The 25,722-nt window shown below is 43.6% G+C and overlaps 2 protein-coding genes across 2 annotated transcripts in view; one reads left to right on the plus strand and one right to left on the minus strand.

Annotated features, from left to right (window-relative positions):
* The window catches only part of LOC144943863 (ATP-dependent 6-phosphofructokinase, platelet type-like), a 339,772-nt gene that overhangs the window by 183,589 nt on the left and 130,461 nt on the right, over positions 1 to 25,722 (plus strand). The gene's annotated exons all lie outside the window — the stretch shown is intronic.
* LOC144937970 (Krueppel-like factor 6) overlaps positions 1 to 25,722 on the minus strand; it is a 66,521-nt gene that overhangs the window by 29,188 nt on the left and 11,611 nt on the right. The window contains exon 3 of the mRNA XM_078865630.1: positions 13,186 to 13,879. Coding sequence (XP_078721756.1) covers positions 13,186 to 13,879 — 694 coding nt within the window. The remainder of the gene's footprint in view (positions 1 to 13,185; positions 13,880 to 25,722) is intronic.

A 25,722-nucleotide genomic window follows, 5' to 3' on the forward strand; every position in this document is an offset into this window, starting at 1 on the left:
ATAATTACATGTTTGATAATCGAGGACACAAACATGTAAAGTATTAGTTATTTTAGACAATGTTTAACAAGCATTTACATTTTTTTGGAAAATTCTTTCATTTGTCGTCGATAATTGAGGACATTCATCCATTTCATTATTTATTTACTGTCGACAATTGAGGATTGATGAAATTTTCATGAAATGTCATCGATTTCTGAACATATATAAAGAATCAAACATCGCAAAAAAAATTATGCCATACTACAGCAACTGCAATACTGTTATGAGAAATTTCAGTAGCATGCTGTATCCACAATGCCAGTGGCTATGCGGTTACAACTCCAATGTGGTCAAAATACAGTCCTCTCGTATGTGTTTCGTAGTACCTTCATCGTAATGCAGCCCAACAAAACTGAGGTTATGCTGATTGGCTCTCCGCATCACCTTCGCAAACGTGATAACGTTTGCCTACTTATTCACAGCGCTGCAATTAAACCCACTCCCGTAGTTGGGAATATTCATCCCTCGCAGCAGCGGCGGCTTTTTGGCTAACCAGCTAACAAAGACGGCGGTCACCACAACGCGCGCTTTCAGTTGCGCATCTGCGGCCGTCTGGAACGCTCTTCCTTCCGATATTCGGAAGCCACTGGAGCTAGGCACTATAAAATTTAAATGTGAAAAACTAATTTCTTTAGAACTGATTTTTGTGTTTAGGTTGTCGTCCTTCCCCCGCACCTCCGATTAGCACGATTGACTACGTACGGGGAGAAAAAAGTTAAACATACATACAACTTTAAAATTAAGTTACTAACCTATACGGATTTCAAAAAAATATATTTTTTTTATTGCGAAAAAACGCAAGCCCGGTACAAAACGCCGACTGACCTTGGAGAGGAACAGAAACTCCGCGAAGACTCGAATAGGGCGAGATGGGGCCGTGCCACGTGGGGGCGGTGGGGAAGTTAGACTCCTTGCCCCAGCCAAATAGAGACCACGCGTGGAGGCGTGAAGATTTATATGGCGAGGGAGAAGGGAGAAACCTATAGGGCTTTTAACGGTCTCGTGCCCGGCTACCTCAGTGACCTGCTGCTACTCCACCCCTCATCTCAATTTATGTTCCCTGGACTCCAGGGCCTCTCTCTAGCACCACGGTGGCGAGATGTTAACTGCCTCGCCTGTTATGTAGGAGGTCGTGGGTTCGATCCCGACACTGACGCCTGTTGTATATGTGGAGTTTGCGTGTCTCTCCGTGGTTGCGTGGATTTCACTGGTCCTCCAGTTTTCCCCTCCACATTTAGAAACACACGTTTAGAGTATTTGGCTGCTATAATTTTCCACATGATAAGCCACTTCGTTGAGCTATCATTTGTGACCCGGTCGCTTCTGAAAAAGAGCTACATTGCTCAGTGGGCCTTATCTGGTCAAATATATTTTTTAATAGCAGTCCCAAAGAGGCGACCACTGAGTGATCGTGCATTCTGTTGTTATGCAACCAGCACTGGTGGAGAAATGCTCTACCGACCGTGACTCTATTTTCACTTTTAAATCAAGCTTGAACACCTGTTTCACATGGCAAGGACCAGACTCTCCCGAGGATGACAACTAAATGTTGGGCTCTGACGGGACCCAAACACGGGGCGATCAGACCCAACCTGTATTTTCTCGGATTCAATTTTGTCATGTGAAACGGTTATTATCATGGACCAAGTTAGTTGTGCTCTGTCGTCATCTGCTCACCGATGAATGAAGTATTTAAAATCCATCTCACAGGTTAATTTACGAGTTAAATTAAAGCTGGATATCCCTTACCTCCTATATGTCCATGGCACTATGGATAAGATGTCGATTATTTGATTCCGAATTCAAAATAAAAATTGCTCTTCTTACTCTTTGGTTCTTTCGGTAAAGTCACGTAGAAAGAGAAAAGGATAAATTAAATACTAGCATACGACGTTTCGATTGCAACACAAGCAATCGTCATCAGGTACAAATGAAAGAGAAAACAAAACCTAGTAAACTTAGAAATATAATGCAACACAACACAGTCTAAGTTTACTAGGTTCTGTTTTCTCTTTAATTTGTACCTGATGATGATTGCTTGTGTTGCAATCGAAACGTCGTATGCTAGTATTTATTTTTTTCTTTTCTCTTTCTACGTGACTTTACCGAAAGAACCAAAGAGTAATTCCTGCAGTCACGAAAGCGCCAAATCAAGATTTCTCTTCTTGTTATTTTGGTTTGCCGACCCCTGATGTAGGCTAACATATGCGTAGCTGTGTTTATGTTTGTTATGAGAACAAAGCAACACTGATAGCGATAATCGTAATTTACACATGTATAGCACCTAAAAGCCAACACATCTCAAGACACGAGACACAACGATAGGGATACACAAAGTTGAACAAGTGGGAAATGACATTGCCTGGTCCAAGGTGAACATGAAGCCTGGGTAAGAGGCAAGTCCCAGTGGCCAGATCACCAAGGCAGCAGTGGCAAGACAACAGTCTCAGGTCAACCACCAAGAGCATCCAGACTCGGTGCCATAACACCGCCAATGTCGACAGGGGAGTGTCTGAATGCTGACCATTAACCAGACACCACACACGTGACCCGGCGCCAGCGACAACCGTTTCCAAAGGTTCTAGATTTGAAGCTTTCGCGACTGCAAGAATTTATACTTTTTTTTCTTTCGGTAAAGTCACGTAGGTAAAAAAATTAATGAAAACAACTAAATGAAATCACGACGTTTCGGGCGCAACACAAGCGTCCTTCTTCAGGTGGGGACAACGTAGCGAAAGCACAACCCGAAACGTCGTGATTTAATTGAGTTTTCATTTATTTAATTTTTTACCTACGTGACTTTACCGGAAACCCCCCCCCCCCCCAAAGAGTACGTTTCCAAAGGGCCTTTAGCAATGAGCCCGTGGGTCCAGCGCTGACAAAACCCACGGCCAGGGACACGGGGGACGAGCTAGCGGGGCCGGAGGTAACGGCAACATGGTCGAGCGCGTGGATGAGGCTCGGCTTTGGTCAGGTGGCCAGGGCAACGTCGGGAAAAACTAAAATATACATAAAGAGAAACCATTCAGACTCTGTCTTCTCGACAGATCTGTTCTTCACCTGAGGACGGCTGCTTGCGTTGTGGCCGAAACGTCGTGAGAATTATTTTGTTATGTTTTATTTTTATTATTTTATTATTTCCATTCTACGTGACTTTACCGAAAGAACCAAGAAGTTGAATCCCTGCAGTCACGAAAGCTTTAAATCGAAATTTAACAACAAAGGGAAGGGATTTGGGAATTTACTCAGAAATCTACGAAAGTTAAATATAGTGTATTAATTTGTTCGTGTACTTTAGATTTGTTAAGAGTAACATTGACACGGTTGAACAAATTGTCGTTTGCCAACAAAAATATTGATTTTAAGCTTTCGTGACTGCAGCAATCCATACGCTTTGGTTCTTTCAGTAAAGTCACGTGGGTAGAAAAATAATAAAATAAAACAAAACAAAAAATAATATATCACGACGTTTCGATCGCAACACAAGCGGTCGTCCTCAGGCGGAAAGAAATAATCCAGCTGGTTCAGCAGTTCCACTGCTGGATTATTTTTTTCCCCTGAGGACGACCGCTTGTGTTGCGATCGAAAGGTCGTGATATATTATTTTTTGTTTTATTTTATTTTATTCTTCTTCTACCTACGGGACTTTACCAAAAGAACCAAAGAGTATATTTGCCGATGTTAATGGGTAATATTCCAACGCTTAAATGTTTCTGAGCCCAACTGATTAAGTATGTGCCCCTGATGAAAGTAAACATTATATGCGTGGCATACATTTCAGGCAAGGGCTATTATTACATTTCCTGTTATGCGATTCACAAATGCCATGCTTCACACATATTCTTGATGCGTGTTAAAGAGCTATTTATGCCTGTACATAACCAAAACAAACTGGCAAACAAGAGAAGCGCTTCTGCTAGAAACTACGACGGTATTAGCTTTGGCTCTAGTGGTGGCACTCTGCACTGAAGCTTATGAGGTGTGTGTGTGTGTGAACAAGGCATATAATTAAGTTGAAAAGTCAAAACAGGTGAGCGTGCAGCTCTTGCAGAGTGGGTGAATGTCCCGTGCTGCAGTTAAGAGCGCATGCTTCCGAAATGCCCGTAAGTCTATCTTGTCAACGTGCGCTGCAACATGATTATATTTTCTGTTGTGGCGAATTCTCTTAGGCAATGGGACGAGACGGAGCAATGCCTCACACGGACTGCGATCGCCGGACGGGCAAATCGGAGAGAGGTAACAGCCGAGGAGCCAACATCACCCGCATGTGATATTTGAGGAATGTAGATTGATATTAGTTATTAAATAATTACTGGTGTATTTCGAATATTATAATAATTAAATTTTGATTACATGTTCCTGACTGTTATTTGTTTTATCCAACATGTTTTTTGGAAGCATTTATTATTATTTTTAATTACTGATATTATTAATTAGAAATTTAGTTAGATATAATATACATTCCTTAAACCCATTTAAAATTAGGTCAGGCAGTTTGCTATGGCGGCATGGATAAGATTGAAAAATATTATTTGAGATCAAACATGTACCACATTATGCAACATATTAACACTGAACACGGAACGTGAGGAACCGTGGTAAAACGATTCTAAACACATTCGAACGCTGGCCCAACGTTGCATGTTTACTGGGTTACAATTGTTCAACATTATTATTTTAAAAAAATACATTTCAAAAGCATGTAATGCCATTACTTAGCAAGTCATGTTACTGCATTACTTATTTACAATATTTTTCGAATCCCTTGAAATTTTAATAGAAATGTGTTCAAATAAAGAGATATTCCAACTGCTGTATCTCGAGTCGAAAAGTGTCTTTTTTGTATGTGCAATTTGACTATTGTACTGTGAAATTGATATGCCATTGGCTCTGTGTGTATTGCAACACATCAGGCATGTGACCAGTGCGTCTCAGCTTGCTGACCTTACTCTAATAAGTTGTGCTATCACAGTAATAGAATCCTAAGGGGGCCTTGCCCGGGATCTCTTGCAACATGAAGTTTAAGCTTGGCAGGAGCAACCCCCTACATTGCTTGAGGTGGATACTACTTTTATGGCATGGTCAGCAGAAGCAATGATGTAAAAAGAGAAATGCATTGCGGAGTAAGTGATTGCTTGGTATATAAAACCGGCAATGTATATCACAGGTTATTCTTTGGAAAATTCATGACGTCCTCTTCTTTTGAGAGCCTTGACAAATGACTTGAGCACACAATGCCCCTACGATTCTCGGAAAAATCAGACACAATATATAATTTAACAATGCGAGATTTGCAACACTTGTTCCCTTTAAAATGTTACGTAAAGAAAATGTAATAGAAACCTCACATTCGTCAATAACGCTGTGGCTTTGAAAGAAAAAAAATATATATAATAGGTAACATTTTGTGCCTTCTTCACAGCAGATAAACATCACTGTGTTATATTTTTGGTTCTTTCGGTAAAGTCACGTAGAAGGGAAATAATAAAATAATAATAAAACATAATAAAATGAAATTCTCACGATGTTTCGGCCACAACGCAAGCAGCCGTCCTCAGGTGAAGAAACAGAGCTGTCGGAAAGACAGCGTCTTAATGAACATTGCTAAGCTTGGCAGCGTATTTTAAGCTGGGTGGGAGGAGGAGAGAGCCTTGACAAAGGAGTTTACATATCAACAGAGGAATTTAGGAATTAAAGAGGTTTCTTCACCTGAGGTCGGCTGCTTGCGTTGTGGCCGAAACGTCGTGAAAATTTAATTTTATTATGTTTTATTTTTATCATTGTATTATTGCCCTTCTCCGTGACTTTAGCGAAAGAACCAAGAAAATGAATCCCTGCAGACACAAAAGCTTTAAATCGAAAATCACTGTGTTACATATGTAAGTACTGTGCTCTGAAGTGATGCTCTTGAATATCCTTGATAAAACGAAGTGTCACTTTAATGAGGCATACATGACTGTGGTACCGAGTCAATATTCGCCCTCAAGACTTTCAGAAGGGCCCTGCTGGAGATATGTGTCACGTGCTTAATTGTATGTAAAACTGTACAGTAGCAGTAGTCGTGCCATCATTGATGATACAAGTTCAAGGCGCAGCCCTGCAATGTCTTACTCACGCCACTGCTGGCAGAAAGCCCCACTAGAGGAAGCTTTAGAGATCCCCTCGAGAGAGTATATCCATGCTGGCCATATGATCTTGGAAGAGGTGGGAGTTACCTACACTTTACCCCACCATATGCGATCCGCCGATGAACTAGCCACAGTTTGTGCATTTACAGTATATACAGGGTGGTCCAGATGTATTGTCACCCTCAGTTAATAATCTAAAACTGAAAATGCGTGCATTCTAATGGCTGTGAAAACAGAAATGAATAAGCAAAGTAAATATTTTCATGGGTCAGTTAATTGGAGGGTGGGGGGAGGGTCACAAGACATCTGGTCCACCCTATACTGCTGGTTGCACAGAGGTGGGCAGATTAAAACAAAAATACTTGCACCACCGTTTAAGCTGTCGTGCCGGGAAATCGAATTGAACCGGCGACCTCTGGATTACAAGTCCGGTTGCGCTCCCCATTACTCGATGGCAGCGTCCCATAAATTAGCGTGTAAATAATAAATGGCGAAATTGAAATTCAACAGTATTTTGGACGGGGGCCCCCCCCGTAAATCAGCTGACAATCAAAAGAATGGCAGAAGCAATTTTGCTCACAACAGTTGCACTCGCTACGCAGTCTTTACAGATCATTTTACAATGGGCCGAGACGCGGGCTTTTTCCCCGCGCGGTATTGAGTCAGCAAGTAATAAGTGTATTATCTAATATTTCATCCGCTGTGCCACACAACACATTAACTCTGAAACAGAATATTTTACAATGCTGACCATTTCACTTCCTCTCTGAGCTCGGGAGAATCCAGCCACTGTACTGAGCATTATTGCGCACGCTAGCCCACACGACTGAGGATTGTCCTAAGATTAAATAGATCCCTCATCACTCAAACGAATGTGCAACCATACATAAATAAACATACATAAAATCAAGGTACAGTATATTACAACTCCTCATCCGATTTCCCTGGAAGCTACACATCCTATGATATGCGCACCTAATTTCATATCCATGCACTGTTTTATTAGAGCCCCAGGCTGCATTCTCCATCATATGGATAAAAGGACATGACAATAATTTCCCTAGAAATATCACGAACATTTTTTTTTATCTGCAGCAAGGCACTCATTGAAAATACAGGGGAATACCCGTGTGTTACGTGGGGTTGAAGATGATGGTGTTGGTGATGATGAAGGATTGATGATGATGATGTTGATGATGGAGGGATGATGAGTGCTGTAGTTGATCTGACACGAAATTATGCGAAATTGGTCTGCTGGAAGAAACTCATTGCTCCTATAATTTTAGCCTCCTGCACGGGTTAGGTGGAGTACCCGAAGTGGTGGTAAATTAATCGTATTATCTGCGTTTTCCCACGCCTTACCGTCGGTTTATTTGGAAACTGTGGGAAGACGCATGTAATAGGATCCATGCCAAGGAACGCCATATCAAAGCAGATAAGAGGATTTACAGAATGCTGTAAAATGTTATTCGACTTTTCGATCAGAGCGCAAATGTTTTAAGCCATTTTATTTGCTTAAAGTGACTTTCTGACCCACCCCTACTGGACATCTGTGAAAAAGAGCTGTATAGCTAATCGTATTTATCCAGATTAAATACATTATTATGATTCACGTCATTTTGTTAACCCAATTGTGATGTATTAGTTAAACCATAGTGCATCATACTCAAATATAAGCAATTGAAAGAGTTTAATAAAAAAAAACACACGTGTACTCGAAAAAGAGAACTGTGGTCAGTCATCTATCATCATCAGTCATGCCCTTTCCACTGCTGGATGAAGGACCCCCCCCCCCCCATTATTGCTACCATCTCTCACAGCCTTGCGATGTCACAATCCATCTCGCCCTTGTACAGGAGCAGATCTCATTGCTTCATCTCCACAGTGTCACCTTCAGTGACAGCTGTGTCAGGTCGAGTGAGGGGGGGGATCACGGGAAATCATGTAGCGAGCGTCGAACATTAAATAACAAACAGATCAATACATTACTCGAACTGCATCTTAATCACGCCATTCCGGTCAGGCCAAGTTCCCCAATTGTAGGAAATCGCTCTCCGCTGCCCCTCATTCTGCAATCATGAAAAGACTCAAAGTGGACGGGCTCAGGGTGGAGTTAGGGCAGAATCAGGTAATTGAAGCATCGCATCAATCAACGTTGAAGGGCACAGCCTTTGAGGAAACACTGAACAGGCACGGGAGCCCATCTGTAAAACGCGTCGGGGTTTTTGACCCTGCCATTGTTGGTGACTTTTAATCACGAGCCTATTGCATCTCCGCATTAAATATGCAACGTTGAGCCAAAGTTGACGTGTGATTGGAACTGTTGGACCAATGTTGGCCCAACTTTCCATGTTTACTGGCTTATAGCTCCGGGAATAGGGTCAGATGCCACGAAATGGACGCACACGGACACACGCTGTCTCTCAAGATGAAGTTGATGGTGATGAAGCTGATGAGGATAGAGACGATAATAACAGTGATGTTAATAAGGTTGATTTATAACGCGCACAACGTTTGTGCAGCGAGTCGCCAACAAAAGTGGGATGCTGGTGATGATGAAAATTATATCGGTGAAGTTGCTATTATTCATGAGTGCATCGTTGACTATAAATTATTTCTTCAGAAGGGTCTTGAATTGACCCCGAACATTTTTTCCCGTTTCATATTCATTTCTGTTTAAATAATCCTTACTTGAAAAAAAAAAGTACGTTTTGTAGAATTAAATTAGTGTGTGGGGGGGGGGGTCACAACACATCTAGACCACGCTGTACAGTGGCGCGTGTGGGTTCAACTAAGGTGGTTTAGGGCGCAGCCCCCCTGCATTCCATAGCTCACACCGCTGCTGTTGGAAAGAATTCCACTCGAGGAAGCTGGAGGGTATTCTGGTCTACTCTTTTTTTTTCTCGGAAGCTTAATTTAATATAAAAAACCCATCACCACCACTAGCACCACCACGGCTGAGTACGTTTTTCAAACACGGGTGTTATTCCTGTTACATACGAAACAAAAAATGATAATTGTAATAACACGATGGAACATTTTAATAAATAGACTTGACGATACCCCCAGACGGCGCGAGGAAGATTCGCGAGGAGCTCTGTGATTGGTCAACGGACCGAGGGCAGAGCGGGCAGAGCCGTGCCCGCCGCAACGCGAGCATCTGCCACCACTCTCTCTCTCTCATCTCTCCTCTCTCTCTTCCTTCTCCAGTCCCTCTAATATCTATCTTTCTCTCTCTCTCTTTTTTTTTACTCTTCATTGCTGGCCGGACATATTAGGAAATACACACGTGCCTATAGGCAGATAGACACGGACATACCAGACAAAGATCCCCAGTAAAGCCTTAACCGACTGTTGGGGCAAGTGCTGTTAGCGAGTATCACCTATGAAGGCGTAACGTCACACGAGGGAGTGGGTGGCCAGCACCACGCCCAGCCGCCTTTGTCTCCCCAGTGGCGATGTTTTTACGCACTGCACCAGGTGCTCGTTTAAGGCTAAGTCGACCGAGGGGAGGCCCAGGACCGGTTCAGATAATCGTCACTGGTGTTGGCCGTGAGCGGGAATCAACCGATATTCCACATCTATCATGATAAGACGCAATTATTTATATTTGAATGGCCGCTGTTGTGATCTTACATACAAAGTGCACACATCTCCCTGTGAAAGGTCTGTGAACCAACTCGCTAGTCGGTGCCATCTCGCAACACATCGGGTTTTGGCATTTTCACCAATTTAAACGTGATCCACCAACCCTTGCCTTCAAAGTGTTGGATTGCAGATGGGCACCGTTGCTGATGTTCATACCACTGCACTGAGTCCTCATTTAAGGCCGAGTCAACATAGGGGATGCCCACGACTGGTTCACACACAAGATGCCACTGATGGTAGCAAATGTGGTGGCAATTGCGCACAGGTCACCTGGTTCATCATCGTGCTATTACACTATGTCACTGCTTCCCAATTAACTGCACTTACAGTGATGTTTACTGGGCCTCCCCTAGGTCGACTCAGCCTCAAACGAGTACCTGGCGCAGTGCGCAGACATCAGCACTGGGGAGACAAAGGCGGTCCGGCGTGGTGCTGGTCACCAAGCCCCTCGTTGCGGCGTGTTGGCCTTCTTCATAGATGCCTGCTAATGGCACTTGCTCCAAACGTATGTTAAGGCTATGAGGGGCATCTTTGTCTTTTGTGTGTGTAAAGTATGGCCTGGCTCGAGTCCCAGCCAGAAATGTTCTGGGCCTGCAACTCAGCCTTAAATTAGTACCTGATTAAGTGTATTAGGGTTGTTAAAATGGTCACCGTTTGAAAACCTCCGATATAAACTGCACAAGTTTGCCACACATGTAGATGTGTGTAACAGCACACATAACGTGTTTACCTTTTTAACCGATAATTGCTGGGAGCTGTCCCCTGGCGGTGTGCTGGTTGAGCAGCACGTGATTGGAGTCCATCTCCCGGCGCGGCATTTGAAACAATTTGGCCAAGTTTCTCAAATCTCTTACCCCTACATAGGGGGGCACGGGGTAAATCCCACCGTGCCGGCCCCCCTACGCCTTCCTAACTACCCCCCCCCCAAAGCGCGGGGCCCGGGGCGATCTCCCGGACTTGCCAAGAGATGTCTCTGCTTCTAACCCCAGCTCACAGCAGTGGCAATGTGTAAAGTGCAGCTCCGCCCAACTCTTCCAAGATGATTCACGTGGCCCTAGCGGTAGCTCGTTCGCCTGCTTCTTGCAGAGGTTCGCGGTTCGAATTACAGCGTCCGCCCTGGTCAATACTGCGGCGCGCGCATTAACCCCCCAAAAACGAAATACGTTGCTGTCTGCCTGGCTGTGGACGGTAAAGATCCATCGACATCATTCGCAGGAGTAGGCCCTGGTGTGCCGCCTTTGTGTGCCGACGTCATGGGCCGAATTTGCCAAATAAAAAAAATCGCTTGCAAATTACTCGATGGGAATCTGCAAAAACTTACCAGGACCCTCCTCGAAACGAGTCACGAGGCTTCGAGAGGCTTTCTTGGGTAAGCAAGCGTACTAACTCGGTTTTATCTGCCATGTAAGAGTTAACCAAAGCACCCACTAGAGCTCCCTCTAGGAGCAGAAGGGCCCCTTCAGCCACTCAAAGTTTCAGCAACGTACACACGTGGGCCAGACGGCAGGCAGAAACCCTCCCACATGCACCACTAACAACGAGGCAATGCATTTGAAGTTCCCCATCTGACATATATATATGCAGGGCCCTCACGGCATTCGTCCGCTCAAGTGTTGTGCGTGACAGGGCAGCAGTGCGGGGTCCCAATTCCGTGCAGGTGTAACCAGCGGGGTCCCAAGGGGGTGGCATCCCCCCCCCCCACCCCCAGCCCCCCCCCCGGCTCGGGTTTGCTCGAGCAGCACAAATAACTCGCCATATATTTATGCTAATACGCGTCTAACAAGGACATTTGGGAGTTATGTGCTGGTGGACATCAGCATTTCACACACTCAAGGTTAAGGTTAGTGTGTTGCAATCGCTGTTTTGCTTGTAGCTGTCAAATTAAGTTCCCTGCGACGGGGGGGGGGGGGGGTGTGCACAGCAGAGTGATCACGTGTAGGGAATGTTGCGGGGGGTGTTAACGGGCACTGGGGAATCTGAGGGGATGCACTCCTTCCCGTTGAAGCGAACCTGCCCCTGCTGGGGTCGATTAACACCGCCGCGCCTTTGGTGCCATCAGGCCTTATCTACGCCGGGCTGAAGAACACAGATTCGCATTTAAACTAAGTGCATCAAAGAACACACGCAGGTGGCAGTGCGGCAGCAATCCATTGTTGTCCTGTGCTTGTCAGCTCACGCGTGCATCTCTGCTCTCTGCCTTTTGACCACCTCGCACTGACCAGCGTGGTGAAGTATAGCGCTAAAACGAAACGAAACTTTTTAACTTACCACTATATTTTTCAGAAGTGACCTGGCTATCACAAATCGATTGCTCAACGAAGTGGCTTATCATGCGGAACTTTATAGCAGCAAAATACTCTAAAGTCTAAACGCGTGCTTATAAATGTGGAGGGAAATAACAGAGGACCCGGAGAATAATCCACAAGGCCACGGGGAGAGAGACACGCAAACTCCAAATATACAGGCGTCAGGGTCGGGATCGGGATCGAACCCACAACCTTCTGTATTCCAGGCGAGGTAGTTGACATCTCACCGTCACGACCCACACATGTGGGTAGGCTGCCATCCGACAGTGTTCTGCTGAACGTGTTGATCAGTAGCAATATTGAGGTCCGATTTTGGTGTCTCTTGAATACAACTTCGCCAATGTTAAGGTAATGCATGAAGGGGGTGCATGCATATTAAATACGCTACTTTGTTAAGTGCAAAGGATAATGCGTCTCTTCACTCGCTGGGTAATGCTTCCTCCTTTTCTTGCCAAAACAACTACCGGAGTGCCCCATCGTGTCTCAGGCCAAGATGGCCCTTCCTCCTCAAGCATGCCTGTTGCAAATGCGATGTCCAAATGCAGAGATTTCACATCATGCATGCCGGGAACGGTTTACGGAGTTCGCAAAGTATTAAGCCCACTGGCCGACGCATAGATTCGTAAATCTTTCCAGCTTCACAATATTAAATTGCTATATTTGTTTTAAGTTACATACCTGTCAACCCCTTATCAGTGCCCTACCTTATTACAGACCAATTCAGACCTTATTGGTCACCCCGTGCCCTTATAAATCTCAACGTTTATCCTACAAAGTTCCATCACAAGGGAGAAACACACAAAAAAATATAACAAAAAATTGCCCGTATTGAAACGGCTGCACGCCGTATGGACCTGAAAACTCAATTTCCCTCTTCAAGAAAACGGAGTATAAACTGTGTGGGCTGACACGGTATGAAGTCGTAAAAATACCACAGCTCGAAATCCAACTATGCAGATGACACCGACTATCGTCTCGGGTGCCAGACATGGGCACAGCGAGCAACAGAGAACGCGGCCACCAAGCCGACGGCGAGGACGCAACACGCACAGGACGCCCACCTGTGTGCGTGCGGAGGTGCGCCTTGAGGTGCGAGCTCTTCGTGTAAATCTTGCGGCATCCGCTGAACAGACAGCGGTGAATCCTCTTCTTGCTGTCCTGCATCACATCGCCGCTCCCATCGCCCCCGAACTTGCGCAGCCTCCGCGGGGCCCAGCCCTCTTTGACGCCCCTCTCGGCCGGCACGAGCGACTCCTGCTGCTTCCCGGTGGCGCACGGCGAGACGGTCGGCGCGGACAGACCGCAGCGCTCCAGTTTGGGGGACGACGGGGGCGTGATGAGGCTGGTCGACGCGTTCACCTCCGCCGTCGGGACCTCCGTGTCCTGGCTCTTGCCCGGCAGAGCAAGGATGGTGATCGGCATCGGGAACTCCAGATCGTCACTCATGCTGCAGTCCGACACGTCGGCCAAACAATCCCAAAGTGCGCCGGCGGCGGCCGTGTCCATTGCGTCCACCGGTCCCGGCGAGTCGCTCTCAAATCCTGCCGGGCTTGGCGAGACGACGTCATGGGCCTCTGTCCTTTTCTCCTCTTCAGCGGGTGGTCCAGGCGCGGCTTCCACGGGCTCCCTGGACGCGCACCGGCGATCACGCGGCGTCTCAGCTTCCGGCTGCCTTTCGTGGACCTCCGTGCTCGGCTCGGACGGGCGGCAGCTGCTCGGCTCACTCTGCAGGTACCTCTCCATCTCCAGGCATATCTGAGGGCACAGACGCCGTGCGCACGTCGTCAGGGTGAATGCAGCGCTCCACCTGCAAGCGCCGCACGAACACTTTTCGACATGGACCACGGTTGAACATTGTGTGTGTTTTTTTTAAGGAACCTTAAGAAATTTCGATTTAAAGCTTTCGTGACTGCAGGGATTCATCTTCTTGGTTTTTTCGGTAAAGTCACGTAGAATGGAAATAATAAAATAAAATAAATAAAACATGATTATTTAAATATGTAAAAAAAATATTATTTTATTATTTCCCTTCTACGTGACATAAAACATAAATATTTTATTATGTTTTATTTTAATTATTTTATTATTTCCCTTCTACGTGACTTTACCGAAAGAACCAAGAAGATTGTGTGTGTGTTTTTGTTTTAAGGAACCTTAACAACTGCAGTATTACGGTGTAAGTTATTCAAGCGCTTTATTTCTTACGTGTTAAACTATTCAAGGCATCGTTGCATCGTGTGTTGCAATTATAATGTTTAACACATTGCATTTAATTGTCCTTGTTTTCACATTTATTACGGATTCTTAACAAAACACCGCACGAGCGGCTCAACAGATTGTCTCTCCGTACCCGGTGTCTGGGCTCCTGATGCTTGCCAACCACCACCCCTCTTTTATAAAGAGCAAGGCTCATTGCGCCACTGTTTCCCTCAACCCTGAGGCCGCAGCAAGCTCCTGAGTGGCCTAATCACGTATGAAGAACCAATAACACAGGGGGGGGGGAGGCTGGAAGCCTCTTTATGTGGTGCCCAGTAACCATTATCTTCGTGGTTGTTTCGGTAAAGTCACGTAGAGGGGAAATAATAAAAATAAAACATAATAAAATAATTCTCACGACGTTTCATTCAGACGCTGTCTTCCCGACAGACATGTTCTTCACCTGAGGACGGCTGCTTGCGTTGTGGCCGAAACGTCGTGAGAATTATTTTATGATGTTTTATTTTTATTCTTTTATTATTTCCCTTCTACGTGACTTTAACGAAAGAACCAAGAAGATGAATCCCTGCAGTCACGAAAGCTTTAAATCGAAAAGTAACCATTATGTTTCTCACTTTTCAACGAAACCCAGTTGTACGTATGCATGTTGATCTTCTGTTCGGATCGTACGTAGCCATTCGTGCGAATCGGAGGTGCCATTCAGTGGCAGGTTGCTGAATTGAAATTACTCTTCTCATAATTCCAAGTCGCGACGTAAAACTGCATCAACGTTTTTTTTAAGTTACATTTTTTTCTCTCAAAATAAATTGGTGTAATTATCTTTGAGTATCAGTGTGCGGTAAAGAGGTTAAAATATTGGCACCCGACCATTTGAATTGGTACCGTTGGCAAGTTTTTCATTGCGTGTGAAGTCACTGCCAACATTATAATTATCATAATGTACATCACAGATGTTTGTATGCAGGGCTCTCATAGTTATTACACATATTTCAGTCAAGTTTTATAACAAATGATTTGACGTGAACACTAATAAATTGGATCCAGATCAGCAGAGTGTTTTAATACAATTGGGCTGGCCTTTAGTCAAACGTTTTGCAATTATTGTCAATTACAGTGCAGAGCCAAAACGTAGAGTATACACCATATGAGCTGCAGTGCTCTAGAACGTGTTATTCAGACGTAACAATTCGAGCAATTATGAAATAGATACTGCAGTTTTGACTACAGACACTCCCCGCGCTCTATTAAGAGTGTCCACTAATAATAGATAACGTTCACCTATCCTTAGCAGAACGCCGTACCTACTCAAACAATACGTGCTCAGATCTTGTCGAACATGTACCAGAACTGTGAAATGTTTTGTACAATATGTACGACATGTAATTGAATAGTTAACACGAATTCGTATGTTTGAGTATCATAACATATGTGTGGTGACGCAAAACAAATGTTTATATGCTCGAGTGAATGAGTAAGCATGTAACTACGAATACATACATGTAATTTACCGAAACAATTTGTATTTCATCAGGTAAAAACCCACCGAGCTATTGATTCTTTTTCCGAAGCGACCTGGCCACAAATGATAGCTCAACGAAGTGTCTTATCATGTGGACATTTATAGCAGCCAAATAATCGAAACGCATGTTTTCTAAATGTGGAGGGAAATACCGGAGGACCTGGATAAATCAACGCTGTCACTGCACAGTCATAACAGCAACTAGATATATTAACGTATGAATTCGTGCGTATTGCTTGTCTGATGACTGCCAAGCGACGGGAACTTTTGTTCGGGACGAATAGAATGGTTTACCACTTAAGCGATGGGCCTGGCACTCACGCGCAAGGCTGACACGCTGATACCGATAACGCAAATGGATGTTCCTGGAAAAATGAATTCCACATGAGGAGCGCATTCAAAACTAAATCCTAATGACGGTTCGTGGCGCATTCGACTCACGACGAGAGGTTCGTGCAGAACGCGTTGGGTGGACTGCCGTCCGACGATGAGGCTTATCATGCCGTACTCTCACATGAAGCATCGCTGTCTCGCCATAGGCGCAATAAAGTGAGAAAGTACGATAAAATATATGTCGTGAACGATTGCACAGTATTTCCAGATTAAATTGCTTATATGCAATAAAGTGTAAAGTATGTTCAGTTTAAACCTGGAAAAAAAACCCCTGAAATGCTATTAGCATTTCAAATATGCAATAAATACTACATCTGGCACAATTCATTGCCTTCTCTGAAGTTATGTATCACACTAAACATTCATAGGCATAGTATCTCACGGCGGCTTGTTACCTAACGCCTCAACTACTTTTATCTGTGATGAAAAAAAACTGCTTCATATATTATTCAGGTATTCCGATAAATGCGCAGCCACGGTGTTTGTGGTCGCAGCGAGGTTTAGCGGAGAGAGAGAGAGGCAGAGAGACAGAGTTACAATTGCTTTAAAATATTGATGGTAAAAGTAATCACACCTTAAAGACGCTACGGCTCGCTTTCATTAGTGTTCACATTCTTTTACATCAGGAAACTGATCACGGGATAATTTAGATCGGGAAAGCAATCACGCGTGAGCACGTGCGGCCGTACCATCTTGCACGGCGGTTGATCAATGCCGAGATCAAAACGGATTGTGTCCGCTCCTTTCCACCGAGTAGAAAACTTCTTTGGAGAACTTGTGAGGCTAATTGAAGAGTACAAGGTGGACAAATGTAATTCTGCTTTACACGAATGCTGTATTGGATTGTCGACTCCACACCCGTGGGGACTTGCTTTTATTGGGTTTGTTATCTTTAGAGAATCGGCAAAAAGACGCAGCGGCTTCACTGCGGCGACTTTTATATCGCATGGTGGCGAGATGTTAACTACCTCGCCTGGTATGCAGGAGGTCGTGGGTTCGATTCCCACATTGACACCTGTATTTTTGGAGTTTGCGTGTCTCTCTTCTCCTAATCGCGTGGATTTTTCTCCGGGTCTTCAGTTTTTTCCCCTCCACATTTAGAATCAACATCACGCGTTCAAACTTATTTGACTGCCGCTATACATTTCCACGTGACAAGCCACTTCGTTGAGATGTCATTTGTGGCCAGGTCGCTCTTGTAAAAAAGATCTAAATAGCTCAGTGGGCCTTACCTAGTAAAAAAAGAAAGTTTTGTTTGCAAAAGTTTTAGTTTTATTATTCTGACGATGATCGTTCAGGGCCAGTGGGCCACGAAGCTCCATTTGAGGCTTCACGAGAAGCGGATCGCATTTGGCAAGTGGAGTCTTCCGAGCGGAGCGGCTCCTTTCTTCTCGACCTGTTTCTACACCTCAGCCAATGAGCGATCGGGAACTGAAAGCGAAATGTGCATGGTACTTTATTGGTGGGCTACGCGATCGGTTCAGTATGGATCTAATTTTTACTTCAAGAATAATAATACGAATAATATCACGTTGGCTCTCTTGAACTGACGTGCACAGCAAGTGAATGTATATTTGTATGTTGAACTTCTTTTGCACCGTACGTACGTAGCCAACCGCGCTAACTGGAGGTCCGTAAATGTGTACATGTACAACCACCCAGTAAGCATGCAACGTGGGCATTTGGGTTGCAACCATTGGACGAACGTTGGACATACATTGATTGGTCCCACGTACCATGTGTATTGGTCGTTTTTATTATGCCACTGCTGGATGAAGGCCCTCCCCATACCTTGCGGGTCGTTGCTGTAATCGGCATGTCATACGATCTAAACAGCTCGCTTTCTTATTGGCTGATCACACCATGTCCAATTGTCTTCATTTGAACTGTTAGGAGTATCAATACTATGTATACAGCAAGTGTCTCTCCACTGCTGGATGAAGGCGTCTGCACACCATTGCGATCTCACCCGGTTCCGTGATGCCACAATCCACCTCGATCCGGCACATTAACGAATCTCTTCACTCCATCTCCATGGCTGGCCATCAAACAAACACGGTTGCCGCGTCGCGCGCTTTCAGACGCGTTTCTGCGGCCGTCTGGAACGCTCTTTCTTCCGATATTAGGAAGCCACTGGAGCTATAGCGCTTTCAAAATCTAGATTGGAAACTAATTTCTTTAGAACTGCTTGTTGTGTGTTTAGTTTTTTGTCCTTCCCCCTCACCTCCGATTAGAACGTTCGGCTATGTACGATGCCAAAGAAATTCAACATACATCAACACACACACTACTGAACACTATACTATATACTACACTATTAAACACTACAAACTATACACTACATTTTACACTCCACCACTGTATTTGAATTGAGAACTAATTTCTTCAGAACTGCGTGTTCTGTTTATTTTGTCGTCCTTCACCCGCACCTCCGTTAAGCAAGTTCGGCTACGTATGGTGCCAAAGAAGTTCCTTATACATACATCATACTCACAACCGTCGTATATTGTCAAGGTAACATGAGTACCAATGTCTCTCAACGAAGAGATGTTGTAGCGAATTGGCTATGCAATCTTCCATCGACTGATTTGGAATGAGTACGGTATTATGAAACTAAAATTTATTTGGGCTGCAGAAATGATTTTTCTTTTGACCTCTGTCAATTCACTGCTGTCGGTCACGGAGGTTGTCTCGCCGTTTTCCACAAACTTTACGCAAAGCTTTTTTGCAGCCAATATCATGGTTCATAACACTGGTCAGCAAAAAAAACGATTGTTTTCTGGCCTGGACTTTTGCAGCTGTTTTAGACTAATTTCAGAGTGCTGATTCCAAATCTGATCTCAGATTTGCTCTATCACATCTCATTTTTATCCTATAGGCATACACCATTTTCATTGATTTTACCCGAAATTAACTCTGTCACTTATGATTGCAAGTTGTTGCGAGTCAGTGACTGCTTTAGTGTTAAAATATGGTGCTGTATTTGTAGGATAGTGTGTTATAATATCATTTCATGTAGATATCCACATTTATTTAATATTTTTCTTCTGCAGTTTTTTTTTAAAATGCAATATCTGATATCTCAAAAACCTGATGTGATAGACAAAAACTGATGCCACATTTGGAATCAGCACCTCAAAATTACATTAAAACCGTTGGAATACTTTATGCCAGAAAAAGTGTGTTGACCAGTGCAATTGATGTTTAAGTTAGGCTATGTAAGAATGATCCTTACTCGGCCTAACCAAGGTATATATATTGATCAATGTTACGGTCATATTTCACTAGGTTAGAGCAGTGCAGGTTGGTGCAGAGGAGGGGGTGCCCAGAATTAGTTCAGTTACCACAACTGATGTTTCCATGGCCAGGAATTGAACTCAGCCTCCAAGTTTCAGAGCATAAAGCGTAAACCACTGCACCACCACTCAACTCCCTACGATTATATCGTCTAAACATACTTTATAATTCACCATTTCGCCAATTGTATACGTACAAAATATAATTCTTAATTTCATATTATAGCAATGTACATGTAACACATTTTCCCCTTTTCCTTGAACAATTTGCCAAATGTTTGAAGCCATGATATGCGACTGTCAAGTTAAATGCCCGTCTCTGCCGCAGCTCAGTCTGCCCCAGTGAGTTCACTCTCTTCCCAGGTCACTCTCGCATGGCGAAGCTCTCCCGGTGGTGATATATTTACGGCAGGTTACCTGGGAAGGGATAAACAATGCATCAGCCCCTTGGCAGATCCTGGCATCCTTTTATGGTTTCTGAAAATGTCAAGAGCCTGTGCACTTGGCAGCGTTCGCCGATCGTAGTCATTGCATAACACGCGACATCCGACCAATATTTAGCTTTTATCTTTCTGAAATGCTACACCATACGTATATTGTACGTTTTGTTTGTAAGCTGGCAATCTGAGTGTCTGTCCATTTGGAAAAGTAGACCGCTGTGTTACGAGCAAAATCTCAGATAAAGAAAAAAAATGTCCACAGGTATTTAACAACAACAATAAAAATAACAACTTCTCCTTAGTTAGTTCCTCTATCTAATAATGCAAAATATGATATTGGTATGGGCGCGCAATGGCTAAATAATTAACGATCTAATACAGAAGTTTTAAAAACATCCAAATAAAGAATACAGGTTGGAGTGAACGAAAACAAACATAAGGGACTTCAAAATAGGTCTCATAACGATAACATTTGTTTCAAATTAAAACAATATTTTTCAGAGCATAGTGTTTGAAATGTCCATGTAAGCATATGGCTTCAATATCAGCACATAATTGCTTTGCTAAACTGTTTCCGTTAGTGTTGTGTAGGTGTGTGACAGAATGCAAATACTATGATATCTGGACACACTCTTGAATCTAAGTGAACTTAATGGAGTGAAGCCTGCACATCATGTCTAAGCAAAATCTGACACCATTGTAGAATCAAGTAACACAAATTAAAAGTTCATTATAGTTTAGTAAACTAGCAGTCGCCGCCCGCGAAGATATTTGAATGCAGTGGAGTGAGCATTTTGAGACTGAGCAGTGACAGTGCTTACACGTTGAATTGATTTTATCTTTTTCCTCCGGATGCCTTGGTTCGAGTGCTCTCCCAAAGCTTGCTGATGGGCCCGATCCCTGCTTGGCAATCTAACGTCAGTAAATTTTCGATTTAAAGCTTTCGGGACTGCGGGAATTCATCTTCTTGGTTCTTTCGGTAAAGTCATCACGTAGAAGGGAAATAATAAAGTAATAAAAATAAAACATAATAAAATAAAATTCTCACGACGTTTCGGCCACAACGCAAGCAGCCGTCCTCAGGTGAAAAACAGGTCTGTCGGAAAGACGGCGTCTGAATGGGCACCACCAAGCTTGGCAGCGTATATTTAAGCTGGGTTAGGGGAGGAAGGGCGCCTTGACAAAGGAATTTGCATATCAACAGAGGAATTTAGCATATTTATGGAAAATGCAGATATGGGATTAGTCACTACTTGTGGAATGCGTAGGAGAGGAGGGGGGTCTCAAATTTATATTATGCCCGTGCATTATGTAGGATTAGCAGCAACAAAGGGAGGAGGTAGGGTAAGCAGTAATAAAGGGAAGGAATTTTAATAGTAAGGCGCTGCAGCAGCCAAACCACCACGTAAAAAACTAAAATATAAACTACATCAGTGTCATCAATATACTAAATATACTCTCCAGTGAAGGTCGCTTCACGTTGGCTATCACAGCCGAAGGTGCCACTGCCAGAGTGGTGCATCATGCATGTGCGCATTGCAACTCAAGTGCGCATAAAGAAAACGTCGCGGACTACGGAAAAGTAATTGTCGCTTGAAAGTAAACACAAAAATTGCTGGTTAAATGCGGTGGACGCGTTCCTGAAAAGTGCTGCATTAAGCGAAAACGCGTTAAGTGAGAAATCACTGCATATAGATTACGGTTTATAAATAGATAACACTGGTCAACAAAGAAAAAAAAATTCTGGCCTGGACTCTTGCAGCTGTTTTAGACTGATTTTAGGCTGCTGATTCCAAATCTGATTTCAAATTTGCTCTATCACATCTCATTTTTATGCTATCGGCATACCCTATTTTCATTGATTTTATCCGAAATTAACTCTCTCACTTATGATTGCAAGTTGTTGCGAGTCAGTGACTGCTTTAGTATTAAATTACGGTGCTGTATTTTTATGATAGTGTGTTTATAATATAATTTTATGTAGATATCCACATTTATTTAATATTTTTCTTCTGCAGTTTTTATTGAAAATGCAATATTTGATATCTTGAAAACCTGATGTGATAGACAGAAACTGATGCCAGATTTGGAATCAGCACCCCAGAATTACATTAAAAACGTTGGAATACCTTATGCCAGAAAAAGTGTGTTGACCAGTGTAATCCACAATGCAAATTTGAATCACATTTGCACTTCAAAATCAGCCTATAGTCATCCCATTGTGGAACAAAGACCTTAAGTGATGTATCATTCCGCGTACCGTATCACACCGCTCAGCCGCACAGCTCAAGAAAGTAGTTCCTCATTGACCGCTCAGCAACTGCGCTATAACGGGCTTATTCTGCATTGTGCGTAAAGTGTTCCTCGTAGAAGAACCGCGTCATGGCGGCAACTCGTAGTGTGAGCACGCGTACAGCAGAGGTGGGACAAAGTCATTGTTATGCAAGTCCAAGTCGAGTCGCAAGTCATCAAATTCATGACTCGAGTCTGACTCGAGTCCAAGTCACATGACTCGAGTCCACATCTCATAGGTGGGACAAAGTCATTGTTATGCAAGTCCAAGTCGAGTCGCAAGTCATCAAATTCATGACTCGAGTCTGACTCGAGTCCAAGTCACATGACTCGAGTCCACACCTCTGGCGTACAGTGAGAACTTACCGCATAGCAAATTAAAGTTCAACGCAATTTACAAAATGGTATTGCACCCATCACTCGTCCTTCCATGTTGTACAATGCTGTGCCCTGCAGGTATGTGTGCATGTTGAACTTATTCTTGGTTCTTTCGGTAAAGTCACGTAGAAGGGAAATAATAAAATAATATAAATATAAAAAACATTTTATTAATAAAATTATATAAATATAAAACAAATTAAATTATTATTATTTATTTACATTGTTCTAAATTTTTATTATTTTATTATTTCCCTTCTACGTGACTTTACCGAAATAACCAAGAATATGAATCCCTGCAGTTATGAAAGCTTTAAATCAAAATTTATGTTGAACTTCTTTCGCACCGTACGTAGCCAACCGTGCTAATTGGAGGTGCGGGGGTGGGGGAAGGCAACAAACTAAGCACAAAAAGTAGTTCTAAATAAATATTTTCTTTTCCAATTTCGATCAAATAGTGCATAGCTCCAGAGTCTTTCTAATAGCTCCAGTGGCTTCCTGGATGGCATTGCCACGGTAAATTGGCATTTGCCGTGAATTCACACCTTGGGTTTGAATGCATTGGCCGTCGACTTGCAGTGTTTCTCGTGCATGCGTCCATGGCCCACAAGCCGTGCGTGCATTGCCGAGCGTGGGTCATCGCATCCTCCATTCATAAAGTAATAGAGCGGCAGTGCTGTTGATGAACTGCATTTATTTAGCAGGCACCTCTGCATGCTGAGGTCTTTTGGCCTAAACAAATATAACATCGCTTTACAGTGCCATATCCTGATAATTATGTTCGGCAATTGACCACGACGCTTCAATGGTAAGACGTGAAAACATTTAAGCGTTCAAAAATGAGAGCACCTCGTGCAGCGAAGGATATTATCCCACATTCTATATCTACACGTAAAAAGTAATCGCGCTCTATTTGAGGCATTTCCAACAACAAAATTAAACGTATCTATTGACCCATTGGCCACCCAGATTAATGTTAATCAGGCAGCAGCCTTCGTTTAAACACGCAACGTCTGCAGTGTTCACACCTCCAGGGGGCTCGTTAACAGCCAGGCACGGTAGATACCCGATGGTTTAGCACATGTTGTTGGTAAGTATCCACTCGATACGCCATTGGGCCGTCGGCATTAAACAAACGGCGTTGGAGGTAAATACGGGGAGCTCAGAGCAACAACGCAACGGGGTAACGGAATTAAAAAGAGAACATTGAGCATCGCGGGGGACGGTGATGATGAGTCTACATAGGTGGTCGCCGATATTTATGTTTGTTATTGCGACAAAAACGCGAGCCCAGCACGGCGCGAGACCGGTACAACGCGTTTGGAGAGGGTCAAGAAAATCCGTGAAAGTTCCCAATCGGCGCCTCGGGACCATACTTAGAAGGGGCAGAGTTGGGCCAATCTTAATAATGATAATAATACGATGGCTGGATGGACACTGTGGTTTAAGCATTTGAGTTCATCAAATGGTTACGAGCTCAAATCCCAGTCAAGAGTTGATTGAGCCCATAGTCTCTCTAGGGGATTATAAAATAGGTACCGATTTATGCGAAATCCATGCTGGAGAATGTGGTCCCTTACCGTGAGAACGAGGCCTTTCCATCACTGGCTAAGGGCTGATGATCACTCGTTTGAGTATTGAGCCGATTTTACATTTCACTTGATTATATAAGCCGGATCATGTTTTTATCTTCGATGCTAATGCCTTCTTCAACATCAATGCATTGGAGTTCCAGCACCAAAGTACACTCTACGTGAAGCGATACAATTGAAAACGAAATCGCGTCGATGGCTTTAAGAGGCGACATTTGGGGTTGAGGAGACATGCACTCGATGCTTGTTGTAAATGTTCCCCTGAAATTCTATGAGCGGCGGTGCCAATGGGAGGCCTTAGATCAAAGGCTTCAAGAGGGAGATCTTTGACACCGAGAGCGGCAATTTTGGCAATGTGACCCACGTGGAACCTCAGCCGCAAAGTATGATTAGAGACCGCGCATGTTTACAATGATAGAAGAATATCGTTGATTCAAGGACCTTCGTGAGAAAAACGGGGGGTGGGGGGGGGGGGAACTGTGCATTACAGCAGTTGCAGTGTGTGAGAAAATAAAGGGCGCGGAGAAGACAGGGACTGCATTATGGGAGGAAAGTTGAAAGAGTTAAGAGCTTAATTTTCAAGACAGCCGGATCGCTCAGAGCAGCAAAGCGGGTAGCATTACTGTGGTATGATGAAAAGCCTAGCAACACAAATATTAACAACAACAAAACGGGCAATAGAAAGAATGTGTTTTGGAAAAAAAAGTGACATCTCAAGGTCTGTAAATGCACAAGAAGAGTTTAAAATACTGGGGAAGGAACGTTCTTTTTTTTTTTGGGGGGGGGGGGGGGTATAGCCGTGGTTAGAAAGTGGATGCGAAGTGAGGTTACGTGTGGACTGTGGAGCAAAAAGAACTGGTGGGGATTCTGAGACGAGATAAAACAGCAAGGTCGTGGGAACGGGCAGACAAAATTGGGCAAAGACTACAGGCGAACAGCGAAGGAAACGTTTCACAAGCAGTTGCTGTATTTAAATCGTAATAAAAATATATAAATTTGATTTAAAGCTTTCGTGACTGCAGGGATTCATATTCTTGGTTCTTTCGGTAAAGTCACGTAGAAGGGAATTTTATTGTTTAATATTTTGTATTATTTCATTATTTCCATTCTACGTGACTTTACCGAAAGAACCAAGAATATTAAAATATATATAGCCTGCGTATTTGTAAAAATGAATAGGTATCACTTTTTACAATTTTTGTTTGTTCCTGTCAATTTTAATTGGAGTAATACATTACATTTATGTTACTCCACTACCGGATGAAGGCTTCCTCTACTAGGCTGTTTGATCATACTTCATCATGCCGGTCAGTGCGGCTTGATGAAGATATAATCATGCGCCCCTGATGTTAGCCGTCGCCGCTAAATAAAACTCAGGACACATCGCTTACTCATGGTGCCCACAACACAGTGGTTGATAGCAAGGCGCACAACCAAACTAATAATGATCGGATATCGTATGTGCGTTGAA

Source organism: Lampetra fluviatilis, chromosome 2 (genome assembly GCF_964198595.1).
Source record: "Lampetra fluviatilis chromosome 2, kcLamFluv1.1, whole genome shotgun sequence".
Lineage (NCBI taxonomy): Eukaryota > Metazoa > Chordata > Hyperoartia > Petromyzontiformes > Petromyzontidae > Lampetra > Lampetra fluviatilis.